Here is a 16,713-nt window from a genome sequence, read left to right as displayed (position 1 = left end):
TAAGGATCTAGGTTTAGTTTTCTACAAGTGATTATACCACTTTGCCAGCACCATTTACTGAAGAGGCTGTCTTTCTTCCATTCTATTTTTTTTGTTTGTCTTTTGGGGGAGGGGTCCAGTCGTATGGCCTGAACTCTGGGCCTGGGCACTGTCCCTCAGCTCTTCAGCTCAAGGCTAGCGATCTACCACTTGAGCCACAGCAGCACTTCTGGCTTTTTTCTTTTTGCTTATGTGGTGCTGAAGAATCAAACCAGGGCCTCACTCATGCAAGGCAAGCTCTCTACCACTGAGCCACCTTCTCAGCCCCCATTCTATTTTTTTAGTTCCCTTTTCAAAGATTAGATAGCTATATGTCTGTGGGTTCATTTCTGGGTTTTCAATTCTATTCCATTTGTCCTGAGGTCTGTTCTTGTGTCAGTACCCAGTTGTTTTGATTACTATGGCTTTGTAGTAGAGTTTGAAATTTGGTATTGATATTCCTCCAGCACTGTTCTTTCTGTTACAGATTGTTTTTACTATTCGGGGTCTTTTATTGTTCCATATGAATTTTTGGATTGCCTCTTCTATTTCCTTGAAGAAAGAGGTTGTAATATTGATAGCTATTGCATTGAATTTGTAGATAGCCTTGGGAAGTATTGCCATTTTCATGATGTTGATCTTTCCAATCCAGGAGCATGGGAGGTTTTTCCACTTTCTAAGCTCTATTTTGGTTTCCTTTTTCAGATTTTTAAAGTTTTCATCATAGAAGTCCTTCACTTCTTTGGTTAAGTTAATTCCTAGGTATTTTATTTTTTGTGGGGCTATTACAAATGGAATTGCTTTCCTGATTTCAGCAACACTTTTCTCATTGTTGGCATACAGAAAAGCTATTGATTTTTGAGGGTTAATTTTATACCCTTCTACTTTGCCAAAGTTTTGAATCAGCTTGAGTAATTTGGGAGTGGAGTCCGTGGGATTCTTTAAATACAAGATCATTTCATCTGCAAAGAGGGAGAGTTTTACTTCCTTTTTCCCTATTTGGATCCCTTTTATGCTTATTGATGCAGGAACTCAGAGCTATAAACTTGCCTCTGAGTACTGCCTTTGCTGTGTCCCAGAGGAGCTTCTAATTTTTGTGTTCATTTTGTTGAATATCATGAACATTTGAATTTCCTTTCTAATCTCTTGCATGACCCACTCATGATTCAGCAATGTGTTGTTCAGCCTCTATGTGTTACAGGACTTTCTTTGGTGGCTTTTGGTGTTGTTCTAATTTTATTCGCTTGTGGTCTGAGAGAATGCAAGTATAACTTCAATGTTTCTGAATTTGTACAAGTATGCTTTGCTAAAATGTGGTCTATTTTGGAAAATGTTCCATGTGCTGCTGAGAAAAATGTGTATTGTGATGCTGCTGGGTGAAATATTCAGTAGATGCCTGTTAAATCTAGTTGATCTATTCAGTTGTTTAGATGTGCAGTTTCTCTGTTGAGTTTTGGTCGAGTTGATCCATCTAGTGGAGATAGTGGTATTGATTGCAATTTTCATTAGTGAGGATGGGCCAATCATTACCTTTCATTAATTTTTTGATCCACTTATTATTTAAAATAAAATAATATAATAGTAGAAATGATGTAAGGTAAATTTGCAAACCACTACTGGCTCCTTATTTCATGACAACTGACTATGCTTTTAGCTCTATAGATGTTCATCTGTCTTCCAACAGCTTGGAGGAAAAGTCATACAATATGTGAAACTGAGCAAGGCTTTCCAGCTTTGAGGTCAGTAAAGATCAGATTCAATTTTGGATGGAGGTGTGAACTCATACAAATAACAAATGGTATAAATCAGACTTTTAATTCTCTTTGAGAGCCTGTTATTCCAGATTTACTAGCACACCTTGGTCAAGGTTGATGTTTCCTACAAGTTCAGTCATTTTCCTGTTAACTAAAAAGGAGAGAAGGAAGGAGGAAAAGAAAGGAGAGCATCTATCAGTGTGTCTATTAATCTTTGCATGATGATTTTTTTGTCTTTAGCTATGGAGGTGCTTTACTGGCTTCTCCCTTTCTTCAGGTGTCCTTAAGTAGCAGCTTTATAGCTGTCCAGCAACCACAGCCCTGTGGTTTGTTTACTATTGTCCTCTTGTAAATTTGCCCTGAACTACTTCAGAAAGAGTTTTATACTCTTAGTTATTTTTCATTCTTAGAGCTATAAATTTAATTACAATGTATTTAATGTAATTGAAGACAATTGTTACGTTATAATTTACAGCTTTCTTCTTGCTTAGTATGTATTTTTCTGTGATGTTGCTAACTTTTCCTTATACTGAATGACAATAAGTGCTCCTAAAGGAAACTCAGGTCAGAAAAGGATCATTGGAATTTATACATTATTTCCAAGTATGTCATCCCTTTTTAGTTTATAAACAGATTAGACAAAGTTGATTAGACAAGAGAGGTACTTATGAAAAACTGAAACTGATGAATTTAAAATATATATGAGCCTATAGCAGAGCTACAGGGAGAAAGCCAAGACACAACATGACACCTCTATGCTGTGCCGGTGCCCTGGCTAGTGCCATGGACAAAATCCCAGGACCTGTGTGGGAGGTTAGAAATCTACCATTGAAAAGAAGGACTCTAGAGGAAGTCTGTACTCAAAAGGGGTGGGCTGGAGCCAAGGGAAAAGGGATAGAGGAATGAAGAAGAGAGGGGGAGAAAAATGCAGAAGTATAATCTAAAAAATTAAGAATTGTGCGGGAAGAGGTAGGGACAGAGTGGTTGAGAATTTTGAAAGGGGTGACACTGACCAAGATACATTGTATTTATAAACCCTTCTGTTAAATTGCAATTCCTTTCTACGACTACTTAAAGGTAATTTAAAAAATTAATTTAATAATAAGAAAGTAAGGATTCCCTTTCATGCTAATGTTGTGAAGGGAGATGTTGGCTGACATTTGAAGATGTATTAAGATTAATTAAGAGTAATACATGCTAGTACTACTGAATACGTTACTTTTGCTATTATCAAAAAACCCACATCAAGTGATTAAATGCTAATATAGTTAAACTAAAATTATCTTGTACTCTTTAAGGGGTAAAACTATTTTTTTCAGTGAAAGATGAAGTTGTTTAGGAAGTACAACTTAAACTTAATGCTGCTGCATCTAAGTTCATTGTTGTAAATTATGGTGGTATAACTACAGAAATGAGTATTTTATTCCTGTTTTATTTTGAAGTTGAGAGGTTAATTAGGACTTAAGTTCAGTGCATCCCTTAACCATCACAAGTGAACATGTTAATTATTGCCATGTAGATGATTCTGAGGTCAAATATATTATATAAAATATGAATGAGCATAATGCTTTTGACTCATACAGGCTGTTGTTTTGGGTTTTGAAAATTCTAAGCCTAATCTAGTGAGGCAAATGCTAATGGAATGTGTGATGGTTAAAATGCCCTTCCTCTACATAATGGGAGTTGTAGATGTTTAAAGGGCGACATCTCATTCCCTTAGCTTCTCATTTATGTAGAAATCTCTGGGCTTCCAGAAATTTTATTAGAAATCAAGACTATTGCAAATATCACAACTTATTCTAAGAAGTTTATACACAGTAGCTGATCACTGACTCATACTTGGTACCTGAACTGGATTAGAGAGTTATCGGGCATAATTTAAGCTGGTGATACATGAACTTAACCATCTTCTAGCCTCCCCAGTATCATTTCAACACGTAGGAAATATGATTGACCAATTAAATAACCCACATTTTGTACCTTCCAGATTTTGCCTATATTTTGTCATTCCATTCCTTCATTTAATTTCATGTAGCATTGTTAAATTATTTTTTTCTTAGAAAATCACTAGCAATGCATGTAACAGAAGAGTCTTTGAAGGGCACTGAGTGCACTGATTAGAGACGTGTGCTCAGACCCAGGCATTCCTCCTGAGCAGGAGGAGAGAGGCCCCATCTTAGGGGCTGCACATTGTGACCCCTGACTTGTCACTGTATTTTAGTCAGCTTTTCCAGTTGCCTAATGAAAAATCTGGTTATTTTAGAGATAGCAATGCCTTGGTGTTTTACATAGAATCAAATACTCCTTGAGTTTATTTTTGAAATCTATCTCTGAGGTTCTTCTAGAGGTCCAGTTTGATGTCTGAGAGTTGGTATCAGATATGCTGTTGCAAGAGAACCCTAATTCAATATAATTTTACCTTTTCACACCTTGAAACATGAACAAGTTTTCAATTTTCAACATTCAATTAACATTAAGTTGCTAAAAATTAAATGTTCATATTTCTCATATAAAGTATAACTGATAAAATCCACTAAATTGATGAAATAAGAACAGGCTGTGATACTCTCCTTCATTTTTTTCTTCTTAATGTCCTTACAAAACCATACTTTAAATTTATTGAGATCTCCATCCCCTAAACAATCAGAAATATCTATCCACAGTTCATTTTGTGAGGGTTTCATTCTAATTTATTCTACATTTTGCTTCTGTTGGTTATCTTTTTGTTTCCACAGTCTTGCTACTTAAGGAACTGTGAAGGATTTCAGATACTACTGCCTCCCAGCTGTAGGTGACATCAGTCATGAACACTGAGTGCAGGTATGGTGACAAGGACATGATTTTGCCAGATGTATGTAATTGACTAGGAAGTAACAGAGATGACTTGTGTCTCTTTGCTCTTCCTCACAAGTGCTTGTCTAAGTATTAATTTCCACAGAAGGACGACTCTCTCTGTATCTCACATCCTGAAATCATGGGTTGTAAAGTCATGAGTGTCCCATACACTCTGTACACATTGGAGGCACTAGACACACTACTGTGATTTAACTATGATTTCAAGTTACCAAGAGTGAAATTTCAGAATGATGTGATTTAATACAGATATGATTGAATCATTAGTTTCTACATTGTAGTTCCCATCTTCTTAATACTGAGTAATTGATGTTTTTGCTCAAATCATGGATTTACTATCTGTCAGTGGATCAGGAATGTGTCTAATGTTTTCCATGCAATTAATAACTATTTTAGGGATTATCTTATGAAAAGGGATCATATTTATTTCCCACTTCTTTACAGTTCCTACTATAAATTTATTGTTTAGATTTTAGAAAGATAAGTAAATTTAAAAATTATACAATTAAAAACCAGTATAAGGGTACAATTCCTCAGAAGGGCAAATTCATGGACCAACAAAATAAACACAAGGAAAAAGTACTCTAAATTTAGGGGTGGTGGGATAAAATGAAGGAAGTAAACAAATGAAGAGAGGCAAAGAGGAGTTAAGTCAGTCATAAAATTCAATGCACATCTTAGAAAATTAAGAAAATTGACATAAGAAATGGGTTCAGAGGAGATGATGGAGAATAATGAAAGGGATGATATAAAAAAGAAATATTTAGCTTTGCTTTGAAGATACTAAATAGAACTTCTATTTTCAATGTGCACATTGCCAAATAGCACACAACATAAAATTCAGTGTTTCTAAATCAAGGAATTTCTTTGTAAAACTTGGGAGAGGTTTGATGATTTGGCTATTGCTCATCGTGCACCTAAAAACGTGGTTATACAGATATCTCCATTGTAAGCTGACTTTGATTTATTTTGAAGAGGGAGGTATGTTCCCAGAGTGGTATAGAAGGATATATGGGATGTCTGATTTTGATTTTTGAGAAAACTCCAAACTAATTTCTTTTTGTCGGTTGTGGGACTTGAACTCTGGGCCTGGGTGCTGTCCCTTAGGTATTCAGCTCAAGGCTAGAACTCTACCACTTGAGGTAGCACCACTTCTGGTTTTCTGGTGGTTAATTTGGAGATAAGTGTTTCACGGACTTTCCTGCCCGGGCTGGCTTTGAACCAGGATCCTCAGATCTAAGTATTCTGAGTAGCTAGGATTACAGGCGTGAACCACCAGCATCGACTTTCCAAACTAATTTCAATAGACTACTTTACATTCCCACCATCAATAGACTACTTTACATTCCTACCAGCAGTAAATAACAGTTCTGTTCCCTCTGCATCCTCACTAGCATTTGTTAGTGTGTGTGTGTGTGTGTGTGTGTGTGTGTGTGTGTGCACTGATCCTGGGGCTTGAAATCAGGGCTTGGGCACTGTCCCTGAGATTCACTGCTAAAGGATAGTCATCTGGCACTTGAACCACAGCACCACTTCCACTTTCTAAATCTCTCATGGACTTTTCTGCCCCAGTTGGCTTCAAACCATGACCCTCAGATCTCAGCCTTCTGAGTAGCGAGGGTTACAGGCCTGAGACACCTGTGCCCAGCTCGTATTTGTTTTCTTGATAACCATTCTTGGTGTAGTTTTGATTTGTATCTTCTTTATGCCTAGGAATGTTGAACAGTTGTTCATGTATTTGCCATTTTACTTTGTTTGAAAAACAGATAATGAAAATATCCACTACTTGATCATTAAGAATGAAATGATCTAATTTGCTTAAAAAATGCATAGACCTGGAGTTGTTCATGTTGGGTGAAATCGGCCATTCACACAAAACAAGTATCACATTGTTTTCACTCATTTATGTAAACTAGGAGAAACAAAATCAAACCACCAAGGCCAATGATATAAAAGGGGGATTACTGTAGAGTGGGGTGTTTGTATGTGTTTGTACCTGACCAAATGCATTAAAAGCATTCATTGAAATGCCATGGGCAATTTAATGTCAATGAAAACCTTAAAATGTTAATTTAGATATTTAGTGGCTTACATCACTCATATCTGATGCAATCTTTTTTCTTTTTTTTTTTGTTGGTCGTGAGGCTTGAACTCTGAGCTTGGGCACTGTCCCTGCACTCTTCAGCTCAAAGCGAGTGCTTTACTGCTTGAGCCACACACTACTTCCGGTTTTCTAGTGGTTTATTGGAGATAAGTCTCACAGACTTTCCTGCCCAGGCTGACTTTGAACCGAGATCCTCAGATCTCAGCCTCCTAAGTAACTAGGATAACAGGCGAGATGATGCAAATCTTATGTCAGTAAAATTTCCTTATATTTTTTCTTAGAATCATAATTAATCATGATAAGTGTGTGCCTCGTGTTCTGAATTATTTTGCCTTCCAAAAAGATTTTAGGACTAAAAGGGGGCAAGTGATATTCTGTTTTCTGTTTTTTGGTGTCATTTCACTTTGTTTAATTATAAAGATATGTAAGAGGGTTATTAGTTACAAATGTCAGATAATAGTACATTTCTTTTAAACAGTTGTTTTCCTTGCCCATACTCACCCACAAGTTGTATAGTTTATTTTCAACATGCAGTGATCTATTTTAAGCCAGTATTGTTTCTATTTAACCAAAGGGTCCTTCAGATATATTATGGATGTTACTAGGACAAAGGTAACAAGATTCCTGTAGAATGTGCCCATGGGCGCTTCAATATTGATATAACTTATCGAATATCAAAGCTTGTCTGAAATGATAGTAGCTCTTGGAAGGAGACACAACACAACAGAACAAGCTTAGATGTTGATGTGACGCAATGTGATGGAAGGGGAACATCCTCTGTTCAGATCCTCTCACATTCCTTCCCAGCATCAGATGGTCCATGTTAAAAAAAACCATACAATCACACAATCTCAGTGTTGTCACCAACCTTCAGAAAGAGAAGGTCTGGCTTTTGCAATACCAGCTATACATTTATTCTGAGTTTATAAGTTTATACCTATATCCAGATCCTACTAAACATATCCTCTTTTTGGGTAGATCTGCAGGGGTCATCAGAATTTGTACTCTCACTGATTAAAAATATGTGGATTTATGTGAAAAACTCGTGTTGCAGAAATGTATCTACCTGTACGGGGCCTAGGCTCTCTGTGCGGTTTCTGGTGTAGACTGCCTGAGTCCATAGAAGACACAACTCAAACTTGTTTCTTATAACATTTCCAGTTCAGCTTCTGGCTGATAGAGCTTTAAAGACTATGCAGGCCTGGGGCTCCTGCCTGCAAACCAACTCAATCCCGAGGTTGAGATCTAAGGATCCACTGTTCAAAGGCAGCCCTGGCAGGAAAGTTTATGAGCCTCAAATAATTGAAAGTGACACTCTTGTAGAATGCTAACCTTGAGCAAATAAAGCTTAGGGACAGTGCCTAGACCCTGAATACAAACCCCACATCCATCACCACCAATAACTCAGAGACTATCTAGATAAAGCTTTTAATCATGAATTAAGCTGAATTTGAGACAAAATCTTGCCCCCCAAAGTGGCTCAAGTCAGGATAAGGCCCACATTCCACACTTTCTCCCAAACCAACTATACTATTCTCCATCCCTGATGATTATTCTACATTCCAGCAAAAGGAACAATGAAAGGCTTTAGCATCTAACTCCAAAAGTCTCAATAAATCATGAGTCAACTGCCAACATTCTAGAGAACAGGCTGATCTGCTTCTATGCTTTCTGGAATTCAATGCAACTCAAACCAGTGACCCAACAGAGCCAAGGATCACTAGACATGAATGGCAGCATGGCCTTCCTTGAAGACCCCTAGCATCCAGTGGCTGAGACAGCTTCTGTGAAGATTACCAGAGAAGTGTCAATGGCAGATATAAGACAAACATAGGCTTTGTTAGTCAACATTCTGTCCTAGCTGAATAGCCAGCAAGCACAACAGATGATGTTCCAACCAAACCAAGTTCATTAGGTTGAACATCCTAGTAAGCTGTCTTCCCAGGCTTCCTTATTCTTACAAACCCAAAAGGCTTCGTGAAGTTTTTGTAGTGATTAAATGGACACGATAGGTGAAATGAGGGATTGAGGTGAGTCTTCAATGGCATTATGTCATGTGCCCATCACTTCTAGAAGCTGCTTTGAGGAAGACCACAGACTGCCCATCCCTATCCCAGTCGAAGGCACAAAAAGAAGCCACTACATCTCATGACATGCAAAGACTGTATTAAGCAATTTGAGGAGGGAGACGTCAGTCGACAGAGATTGTACTCATTCACAAAAACCAGATTTGCTATGTACGGACTGGAGTTTGTCCTGAGGATATGAAATGTAAGATGCATGACTGACTAACCCACCAAGAAGACAGTGCCGTGGGCAATGGATGTGCTGGCCTGAGACATTTGTCCCCCTTGGCCTATGCTGGTAGGCATGGCTGAGTAGAGACACAGGCTTTCTGGGAAGCAAGTCTGTCCCAGCGTTGTTATGATTTGAGAGACTTCTGTCATTGAGAGGACGGCTATGGCCAGTGGGGCCGGTTTGGGGAAGAGAGACCCTGCTGGTCTTCATTTGGCCGCCTCCTTGGTAAGGAGGAGCCATGTGGGAGTGGGAATGTCTATCTGTGAGGGCTTGAAATTCTTTGTGGAAAGTTTTGTTGGAGGCAGAAGGCCTAAGGTGAATTTCTTCTTCTAGGATTCGCCCAATGGTGTTCTCGAGTGTCTGGGCTTCAGGCCCTCCACCGTCTTGGATTCTGCTTGTTGTTAAGTCTTGGTTCTTGCTATTGGCTGACTGGATTTTTGAATTTGGCAGTGAGTTTGCCTGACTATTCTCTTTTATAGAAAAAATGGACATAAAAAACTTCTTTATCCGGTTTCCGAACTGAGACTCTGGGGGATACTGTGCTTTCTCGGACACAGGTACGGAATTCTTCCTCACAGTTCTTGTTTTCCTGACCTGGGCAGGAGAGTTCAGCTTCCAGCCTTGTGAGGGCCTCATTCCTGCAGGCTTTGCCTTCTGTGTTGTAGCTTTGGGCCTCTCACTGCTCTGTGTTGCGTCAGGACCCTGAAACATTTTGCTGTACCATGGCTGCTGGAGTTTAGATGTCTTAGGTTCTTGCTTCGTGATGTGCCCTCTCCTTGATAAGGGAGTGCGTGGCTTATAGAAAGTGGATGTGCTGCTTCCAGAAAGGTTCTGTGAGCTAGTCAGAGAACTCTGGGAAGCTAACATGTCGTCAGCAATCAGTACCTCAGGGCCACCATCTTGCAGGAATGCGTTAACATTGTAGTCCTGCAGGATATCATCAAAAGCAGTGCTTTCGCTTGTACTTGACCCTGCCTGTTCTTCTCTTGGGTGATTAGAAATTGAAATTCTCGAGGAGCATGGTGTTTGTTTGGTCCTCAGTTCTGAATTTCTGAGGTTCAAGTTATTGAAATCCATGTTACTGGGCTGTTTCTCTTCATCCTCATCCATTTCTGTGAGATCTGTGCTCTCAGATTTGGGTGGAGCAAAGACCTCTTGGATGGACACACTGTGGCAGAGGTTTTCTTTCTCTTGTGTCAAAGACATGCTGATTGCTTGGCTTTTAGTTGATTCTATACTGCTTCCCTCTGATCTTGGCACAATGTCATCGTGCCAATTTCTTCCTACTAGGATACAAGATTGAGTCTTAGAAAGCAGTCTACCTTCCTTTCTAGTTGGAGAGACCTCCAAGGGACCACAGTTATTATACTGTGTTCCCCTCCGGATTTCAGGTCGTGAAGGTGGTTGAGAAGGTTGTATGGTATGGCCTTCAGTTTTCTCTCTCTCTTTTTGTTCTTTGGGAAGGGCTTCTCTCTGGCATGCACCTTCCTTCACTGTGTGGTTGGCCATGTAGGGAGAAGCTCCCTGTGAAGTTGGCACAGGGGGCACATTTTTCATAGTAAGGATATTTATCAGTTTGAGAACCTTTAGGCACAAGCTCCACTGGTGCTTTGCCCAAAGCTTCTTGATATGCACATCTAGCAGCTGTCGAGTGGCAGCATCAATGTGGGAAACCTCCTGGGAGGAGCTCTTGCAGGTTTCCCTAGTTTCCAACGGTGGTTCTCCGCCAGTGTTCTTGCTAGAATTGGAGTTTTCAAGGGGGGCCAAGGCATGACCCATCATGCCCCGGGAACGACTAACATACATAGGGACCCTGTCCCTATTGATCTGCTCCCATTTAGTGGCGAGATGGGTTATTAGGGTTTCTCCTAGATAGTTATTTGAATGAGTTGGGGGAAAATATCCTGAATCACTACCTGGACTCATCAAGTCACTTTCTACTTTGCTTTGTATTTTAGCCTCTAGAAAATCCCCTGAGCAGCTTTCTGCATCCCTGTCTAGAGCTCTCACTGTGCTCACAGAGTATTGCTGGTCCTTTCTAGAGTTCTCCCATTGCTGGGGTACTGGGTACTCGGAGGCTGCTTTCTGAGTAGTCTGGTAGCAATTATCTATAGATGTAGAGTTCTGTAAAGACTTATGTTTGTGGTCTGTCTGATCTGCTCCTGTGAAATTCTCAGGGGGCAGCTGGGTCTTGCCGGTTGTTTTACAGAGGTGCTGTAGGAGCCTCTCTTGGAGGTGATGTTCCAGCTTTTCCCTCATCTCAAGGCTGCCAAGCTCATCTGAATGGTTGCTAGAGCCTCTCTGGTTCCAGGTGCCCTGATCTTGACTAAAGGTTTTGTGAGACTGTTTGACCACAGAAGGTAAAATTCTATGACATTCTAGGTGTTTCTTCTCGAGATGATGTTCTAGCTGTTGAACAATAGGTGGGATAGTAGAGGACGTCACTGGAGGTGAAGGACAAGATTGGATTGGTGTAGAGAACGTGTCATGGGCATAGGCCTGGATCTCAGCCACTGCGGAAGGCTGAGGCCAGGGTAAAGTTGGAGTGAAGGGTTGTGATTTGACCAAATGATGCAGTAAGGGCTGCTGTAGAAAGTACGGTGGAGGTACGTTAGCTTGGACTTGTACCGGCACTAAGTGTGAGAAACTATTGAATAAAACAGAAGGTAAGTCTAGTGGATGACCAGACATTTGGACAGGAGCCACCAGGGACTCGCTGTGCAGGAAGGGAAGGCCCCAGAACAGTTGGCAGCATTTCTGCAAGACCATGGGGAAGAACAGCTCCTGAGATTCAGGAAGCTGCTGTGGTTTTCCCTCGCTGTTCCAGAGGGGCTGAGGGATGGCAGTGTCTTGTGCACTGCCTAGTGACTTCATCGTGTTCCCCCGAGAATCCAGAGGGTGTTCTTTTTCCTGACAAGCTGATTTCAGCTTTTCTCTCTTACTATTCACTCTGTCTGGAAAATCCAGGAGATCAGAGTTGAGGGCTGGAATAGGAGAAGGCACCCTAGAGCTGTTGGTTGGAGAGCTCTGTGGGGTGGTTTCTGGTGGGACTTCCCTGATGTCACATGGGGGAAGACCCGAGTGTGAGTCGTGCCTGGGTGGAGTGCAGGCCACAGGTGGAGGAAAATGAGAACAGGGAAAAGACCCTTCTCCTAGAGCAATCGACGGCTCCGGAGGCTGAGACACACTCTGGGATGAGTGTGACTCAACAGAAACTGAGGAACCCATGTGGACTGGTGACAAGGTAGAGGCCAGAGGCTGCAAGCCCTGGGGTGAAGGAGATGGGGAAGCCTTCAGGGACACTGTGCTGGAGAAAGTGTCCTCCTCAGAGTCCCTCGCTGACGGGTGGGCTGTAGCAGATTCTGAGTTGAAAACTTCACCTAAGGCATCTCCTTTTAAGAAACGCTGAAAGCTTCCAGTGTCATCGAGTTTCCCTAGGGCACTGTAGGAGACAGGAGACAAACTTCATTCAGCAACAGACAGGCCCAGTATGGACAAGGGTATTTACCTGCTGTCCAGGGCACCCACAGTACCACACCCTGTCATTTACACAGCCCTTGCTTTTCTACATCCTGTGGCTTCAGCCACATCCCAGGCCAACCTGAAGTTTCTCTCTACCCCAATACAGTTCCATTCCCTGGGGTAGAAATGCAGGCACAGGGACATGTGGAAACCTTACCTACTCAGAAAGGAAGCTAAGTCATGTATCTCCTCAAGTTCTTCCCGAATCTCTCTGCAAGCTAGAAACAGAAGGTGGTTAGGGCAGATAAGGGAGGGCCTCTGGAACCTACAGGAGGCTGAAGGAAACATCTCTCTATTAAAGAACATGGAAGATCACATTGGATCCCAGATCTGTATTAATGGCTGCCAGATGTGTACCAGTGCTAAGAGGGCATATAGAGGGGTAGTGCTTCTTTATTTACAAGGGACCATCGGCCCTGCAAACCTCCACAATCTGCACAACCTCTTGGGACACCCGGAAAAAGGACATCTCATTGCTAATACAGTTTTTAGGGAATTGAATTGGGCCACATGTGGGCTTGAAGTTCCCAGCTCCTCATCAAGTCAGTGTTACCTCTCAGCCTCTCAGCCCCTCCTCCTGTGTGACACACCTCCACATCATCAGTGTGACCTTACAGCCTCTCAGCCCCTCCCCCTGTGTGACACACCTCCACATCATCAGTGTGACCCCACAGCCTCTCAGCCCCTCCCCCTGTGTGACACACCTCCACATCATCAGTGTGACCTCACAGCCTCTCAGCCCCTCCCCCTGTGTGACACACCTCCACATCATCAGTGTGACCTCACAGCCTCTCAGCCCCTCCCCCTGTGTGACACACCTCCACATCATCAGTGTGACCTCACAGCCTCTCAGCCCTGCCCTGTGTGACACACCTCCACATCATCACTGTGACCTCACAGCCTCTTAGCCCCTCCCCCTGTGTGACACATCTCCACATCATCAGTGTGACCTCACAGCCTCTCAGCCCTGACCTGTGTGACACACCTCCACATCATCAGTGTGACCTCACAGCCTCTCAGCCCCTCCCCCTGTGTGACACACCTCCACATCATCAGTGTGACCTCACAGCCTCTCAGCCCTGCCCTGTGTGACACACCTCCACATCATCACTGTGACCTCACAGCCTCTTAGCCCCTCCCCCTGTGTGACACATCTCCACATCATCAGTGTGACCTCACAGCCTCTCAGCCCCTCCCATTTGTTATGATGCATGTCGCAGCTTCATTCCACGCAGAGAACCTAAGAAGTGTCTCCAGTTCTGGTTTCTTTCCCAGGACTCTCCTGCTAAGGTTTTACACACTGAAATACTTGGTGGCCTGGCTCTTGCTGACAGAGACCGAGATCAAATCCCCTTGGGAGAAAGTGCGGAGCCTACCTTTCAGAGCAGCTCGTTTCTTCTTGCACTTGATCTGGCCTCTTTTCTCCACAGAATACTGAGAGATGAGAAAAACGTGACTTAGACCTCTTTACTCTTTTCCTTTCCCTAGACAATTAGAGATATTTGGTGTTTCTGGATAAAATGATGTCTTCACCTGTGTCCCTGCATTTCCTTTCTTCACAGTTAGTGTGGCTGCTAATTATTTGTTTTTCTTATATGAGATAGACAACCAAGATCACCTCAGTGCTTTTTCTGTTCTCAGGACCAAGACCCTGATTTCCAGGTGCCTCTTATCTTCCAGGTTGGCTTTTCCTTCCTGAGTCCAAAGGTGACCTTAGCCTCTGATGGGAGGTTGACATGGGCTTTGAACAGCCCTCTAATCAGCCTAGCACTGGGGAGAGTGCGGTTTTCAGGCCTCTGTGTTCAAGTCCTCAGCTCTTAGGACCTCAGTCCTTGGATGCTGAGTTTCAGGGTTTGAATTAACCCTGGAACTTGCTGCACACCACACAGCTGTTCTGAGAGCTCAGAATACTACCTTATGCTACTGACATTGTGCCCTGTGCTGATAGTGCCTAGGAAAAGATGGCTCTCTTTTCTGGAATTTCCCTTCTAGAAGCCTTGCTACCTTGTTTTGATGTGAAAACATCAGTAAACAAAAGAACCATTTAAAAAATTATCATTAAGTAGTTGTACACAAGAGTTGCCATTTCACAAAGCAGTTTGTGAATATCATGTATCTTGATCACTGTTAATTCTTTCCAGTGTCTCCCTTTCCTCTCCCACTTACCCCTTTCCCTTCTTACTGTGATAGATTATAACATTGGATTCTTGTCTACATTTCCTCCTTTTCTCCCTTGACTACCCTCTTTCCCTTTGAAGCCTCCCCACCCTGTCAATTACTCATTTCCTGTTTTGTTATTTTACTGAACTTGGATTTTTGGCTTTCTAATGAATTCCACTTTGAGATCTACTTTGACTCTACCATATCTCAGTCAATACATTTGTGTACACATACATAATACCCACCGTATTTGTGAGTATATAAGCTAAATCTAGCTTCCATATATAGAAGAAAACATGTATCCTTTGTCTCTCTGGGACTGACTTAATTCACTTAATTTTCCCAAGTCTTTCATTTCTTTACAGATGCTACAATATCATTTTTTCTAATGGATAAGTAAAACTCAATTATATATATATATATATATATATATATATATATATATACATACACACAGACATATATATATAAATTCACATGTATTTTTGGGTGGTATGTCCTTAGGGATCTTACCTTCGTCAGTTTGTTCTTTCTCTCAGGTGTTGGTGAGGATGGATTTTCCTTGAAGCAGGGGAGTAGCAGTAGCAGGAGGTAGAGCCCCACGCCACCCACAATGGCAAGGATCATATCCATTGCAAAGGTGGCGAGTTCAGGGCTCAGCCATGGTATAGCAACGCTTTTCAGTGATAAGAGAAGATTCTCCATCATCTGAATCGCACTATTGCTCTTGAGCAACTGAGCTCTGGGAGTTTCTTTGGCAATATATAGTAAATGAAGGCCTACATCACAAAGACTTGGTTTTCTATTAAGTCACAAGGGGGGGGGGGAGTGATGTGTCACAAAGCCCTACCACTGCCACTAGCTCAGCAAGTCCTTCATTCTTGGGCCCTCTAGATTCCTACCTCCAAATTCACCTGCTCAGCCTGTCAGAGGCATTCTTCCATCCATTTCCCGTGCCTTTCCCCTTGAACTGAGACATAAACTGTTTCTTTGGAGATCACTGCTTACAGTCCATATTGTTAACAGTTTTTGAAAATTTGACTTTACTCTGGAATTTGTGTTGTTCACTTTGCTTTGTAGTCTCAAGATGACCCCTGTCTACAATTCCCAACTCTCCCGTGTTACTGGAAATTCAGTTCCCTGAATTCAATGTCAATTCAATATTAGTGAGATTAATGTCTTAGAGTAAAGGAAATAAAGGTTTATTAATTTGCAGGCAAAATGAGACCTACTTGAGCTATTGTCTGAGAAAGAAGAGCAGTCCTTGTGGGTAGGGGAAGAAGGAGGCTTTTATGGACAGGCCCAGGAGCATGGACTTCCTGATGGATTTAAGTGCTGAGGCATGATGGTCAGCTTAATGGGCTGTTTATTTTGTAATGTGTTAACTAGCAGTCTCCAGAGATGTAGTCCTTGTCCTAAATGTTCCTTCAATACTTTGGAAAGCAAGATAAGGAGAGGAGTGTGGTGACCTTGACTGAAGGTATGAAAATCATCCTGAGTTTCCTCTCCTAGGGAATGGTAAGTGGGTGGGGGGATAGGAGAGTGAGAAATAAGAAAAATGCTGCCTTTGAAAAATTCAAGTAACTAGATGCATCCTGGTTGTCATGAGGTAAATCTTCATATGTGAACATATTCAGATGTCAGTTCCTGTTACATTTTCCCCACTTTCAACTTTACCCACCAATTTCTTTGAAAAGACTTATTGTCCATGTCTAGCTGCTTCCTGCTGAAATGGAGTAATGTCCTAGGATGACTTGGTGTCTCTCAGCTGTAATCCCAGCTAAGGAGGAGACAGCAGTAAAGGTCTGAAATTCAAAGCTGACTTTGAGGAAAAATACCAGAAAGATAACAGAAAATATTTGAAAAATAATTAAAAAGCTAGAAAAAGGAAGGGCCCTAGCTGTGCCTAGTGTGAGGTCCTGAGTCCCAATCATACTACTGCCAAACAAAACAACCTATTAAAGCTAGCAAGGAACTATGGTTCCATGTTCTTCACATTTCTAC

General features: G+C 41.7%; 1 protein-coding gene across 1 annotated transcript; it reads right to left on the bottom strand.

Annotated features, from left to right (window-relative positions):
* Positions 1-7,377: 7,377 nt before the first annotated feature.
* LOC122114870 (spermatogenesis-associated protein 31E1-like) lies at positions 7,378-15,342 on the bottom strand. The gene is made up of 4 exons (XM_042688133.1): positions 15,223-15,342; positions 13,859-13,983; positions 9,223-12,469; positions 7,378-7,431 (listed from the first exon to the last, which is right to left on the bottom strand). The coding sequence occupies exons 1-4, from the start codon at positions 15,340-15,342 to the stop codon at positions 7,378-7,380; spliced, it is 3,546 nt and encodes a 1,181-aa protein (XP_042544067.1).
* Between the last annotated feature and the right edge of the window lie 1,371 nt (positions 15,343-16,713).

The sequence above is a fragment of the Dipodomys spectabilis genome, unplaced genomic scaffold, assembly GCF_019054845.1.
Source record: "Dipodomys spectabilis isolate Male_0828 unplaced genomic scaffold, ASM1905484v1 ptg000112l, whole genome shotgun sequence".
Lineage (NCBI taxonomy): Eukaryota > Metazoa > Chordata > Mammalia > Rodentia > Heteromyidae > Dipodomys > Dipodomys spectabilis.
Note: the sequence above shows the minus strand (reverse complement) of the source record. Positions and strands in the feature narration are given on the sequence as shown.

Excerpts from the sequence above, each read along its gene's own strand:
- LOC122114870 (XM_042688133.1), bottom strand. The coding sequence starts at position 15,342 with ATGGATATGATCCTTGCCATTGTGGGTGGCGTGGGGCTCTACCTCCTG. Across the intron at positions 13,984-15,222 it reads GAAAGAACAAACTGACGAAG|TATTCTGTGGAGAAAAGAGG; the intron begins GTAAGATCCCTA and ends CTCATCTCTCAG. Across the intron at positions 7,432-9,222 it reads GCCAAATGAAGACCAGCAGG|AGCTACTATCATTTCAGACA; the intron begins GTCTCTCTTCCC and ends TCTCCTTCCAAG.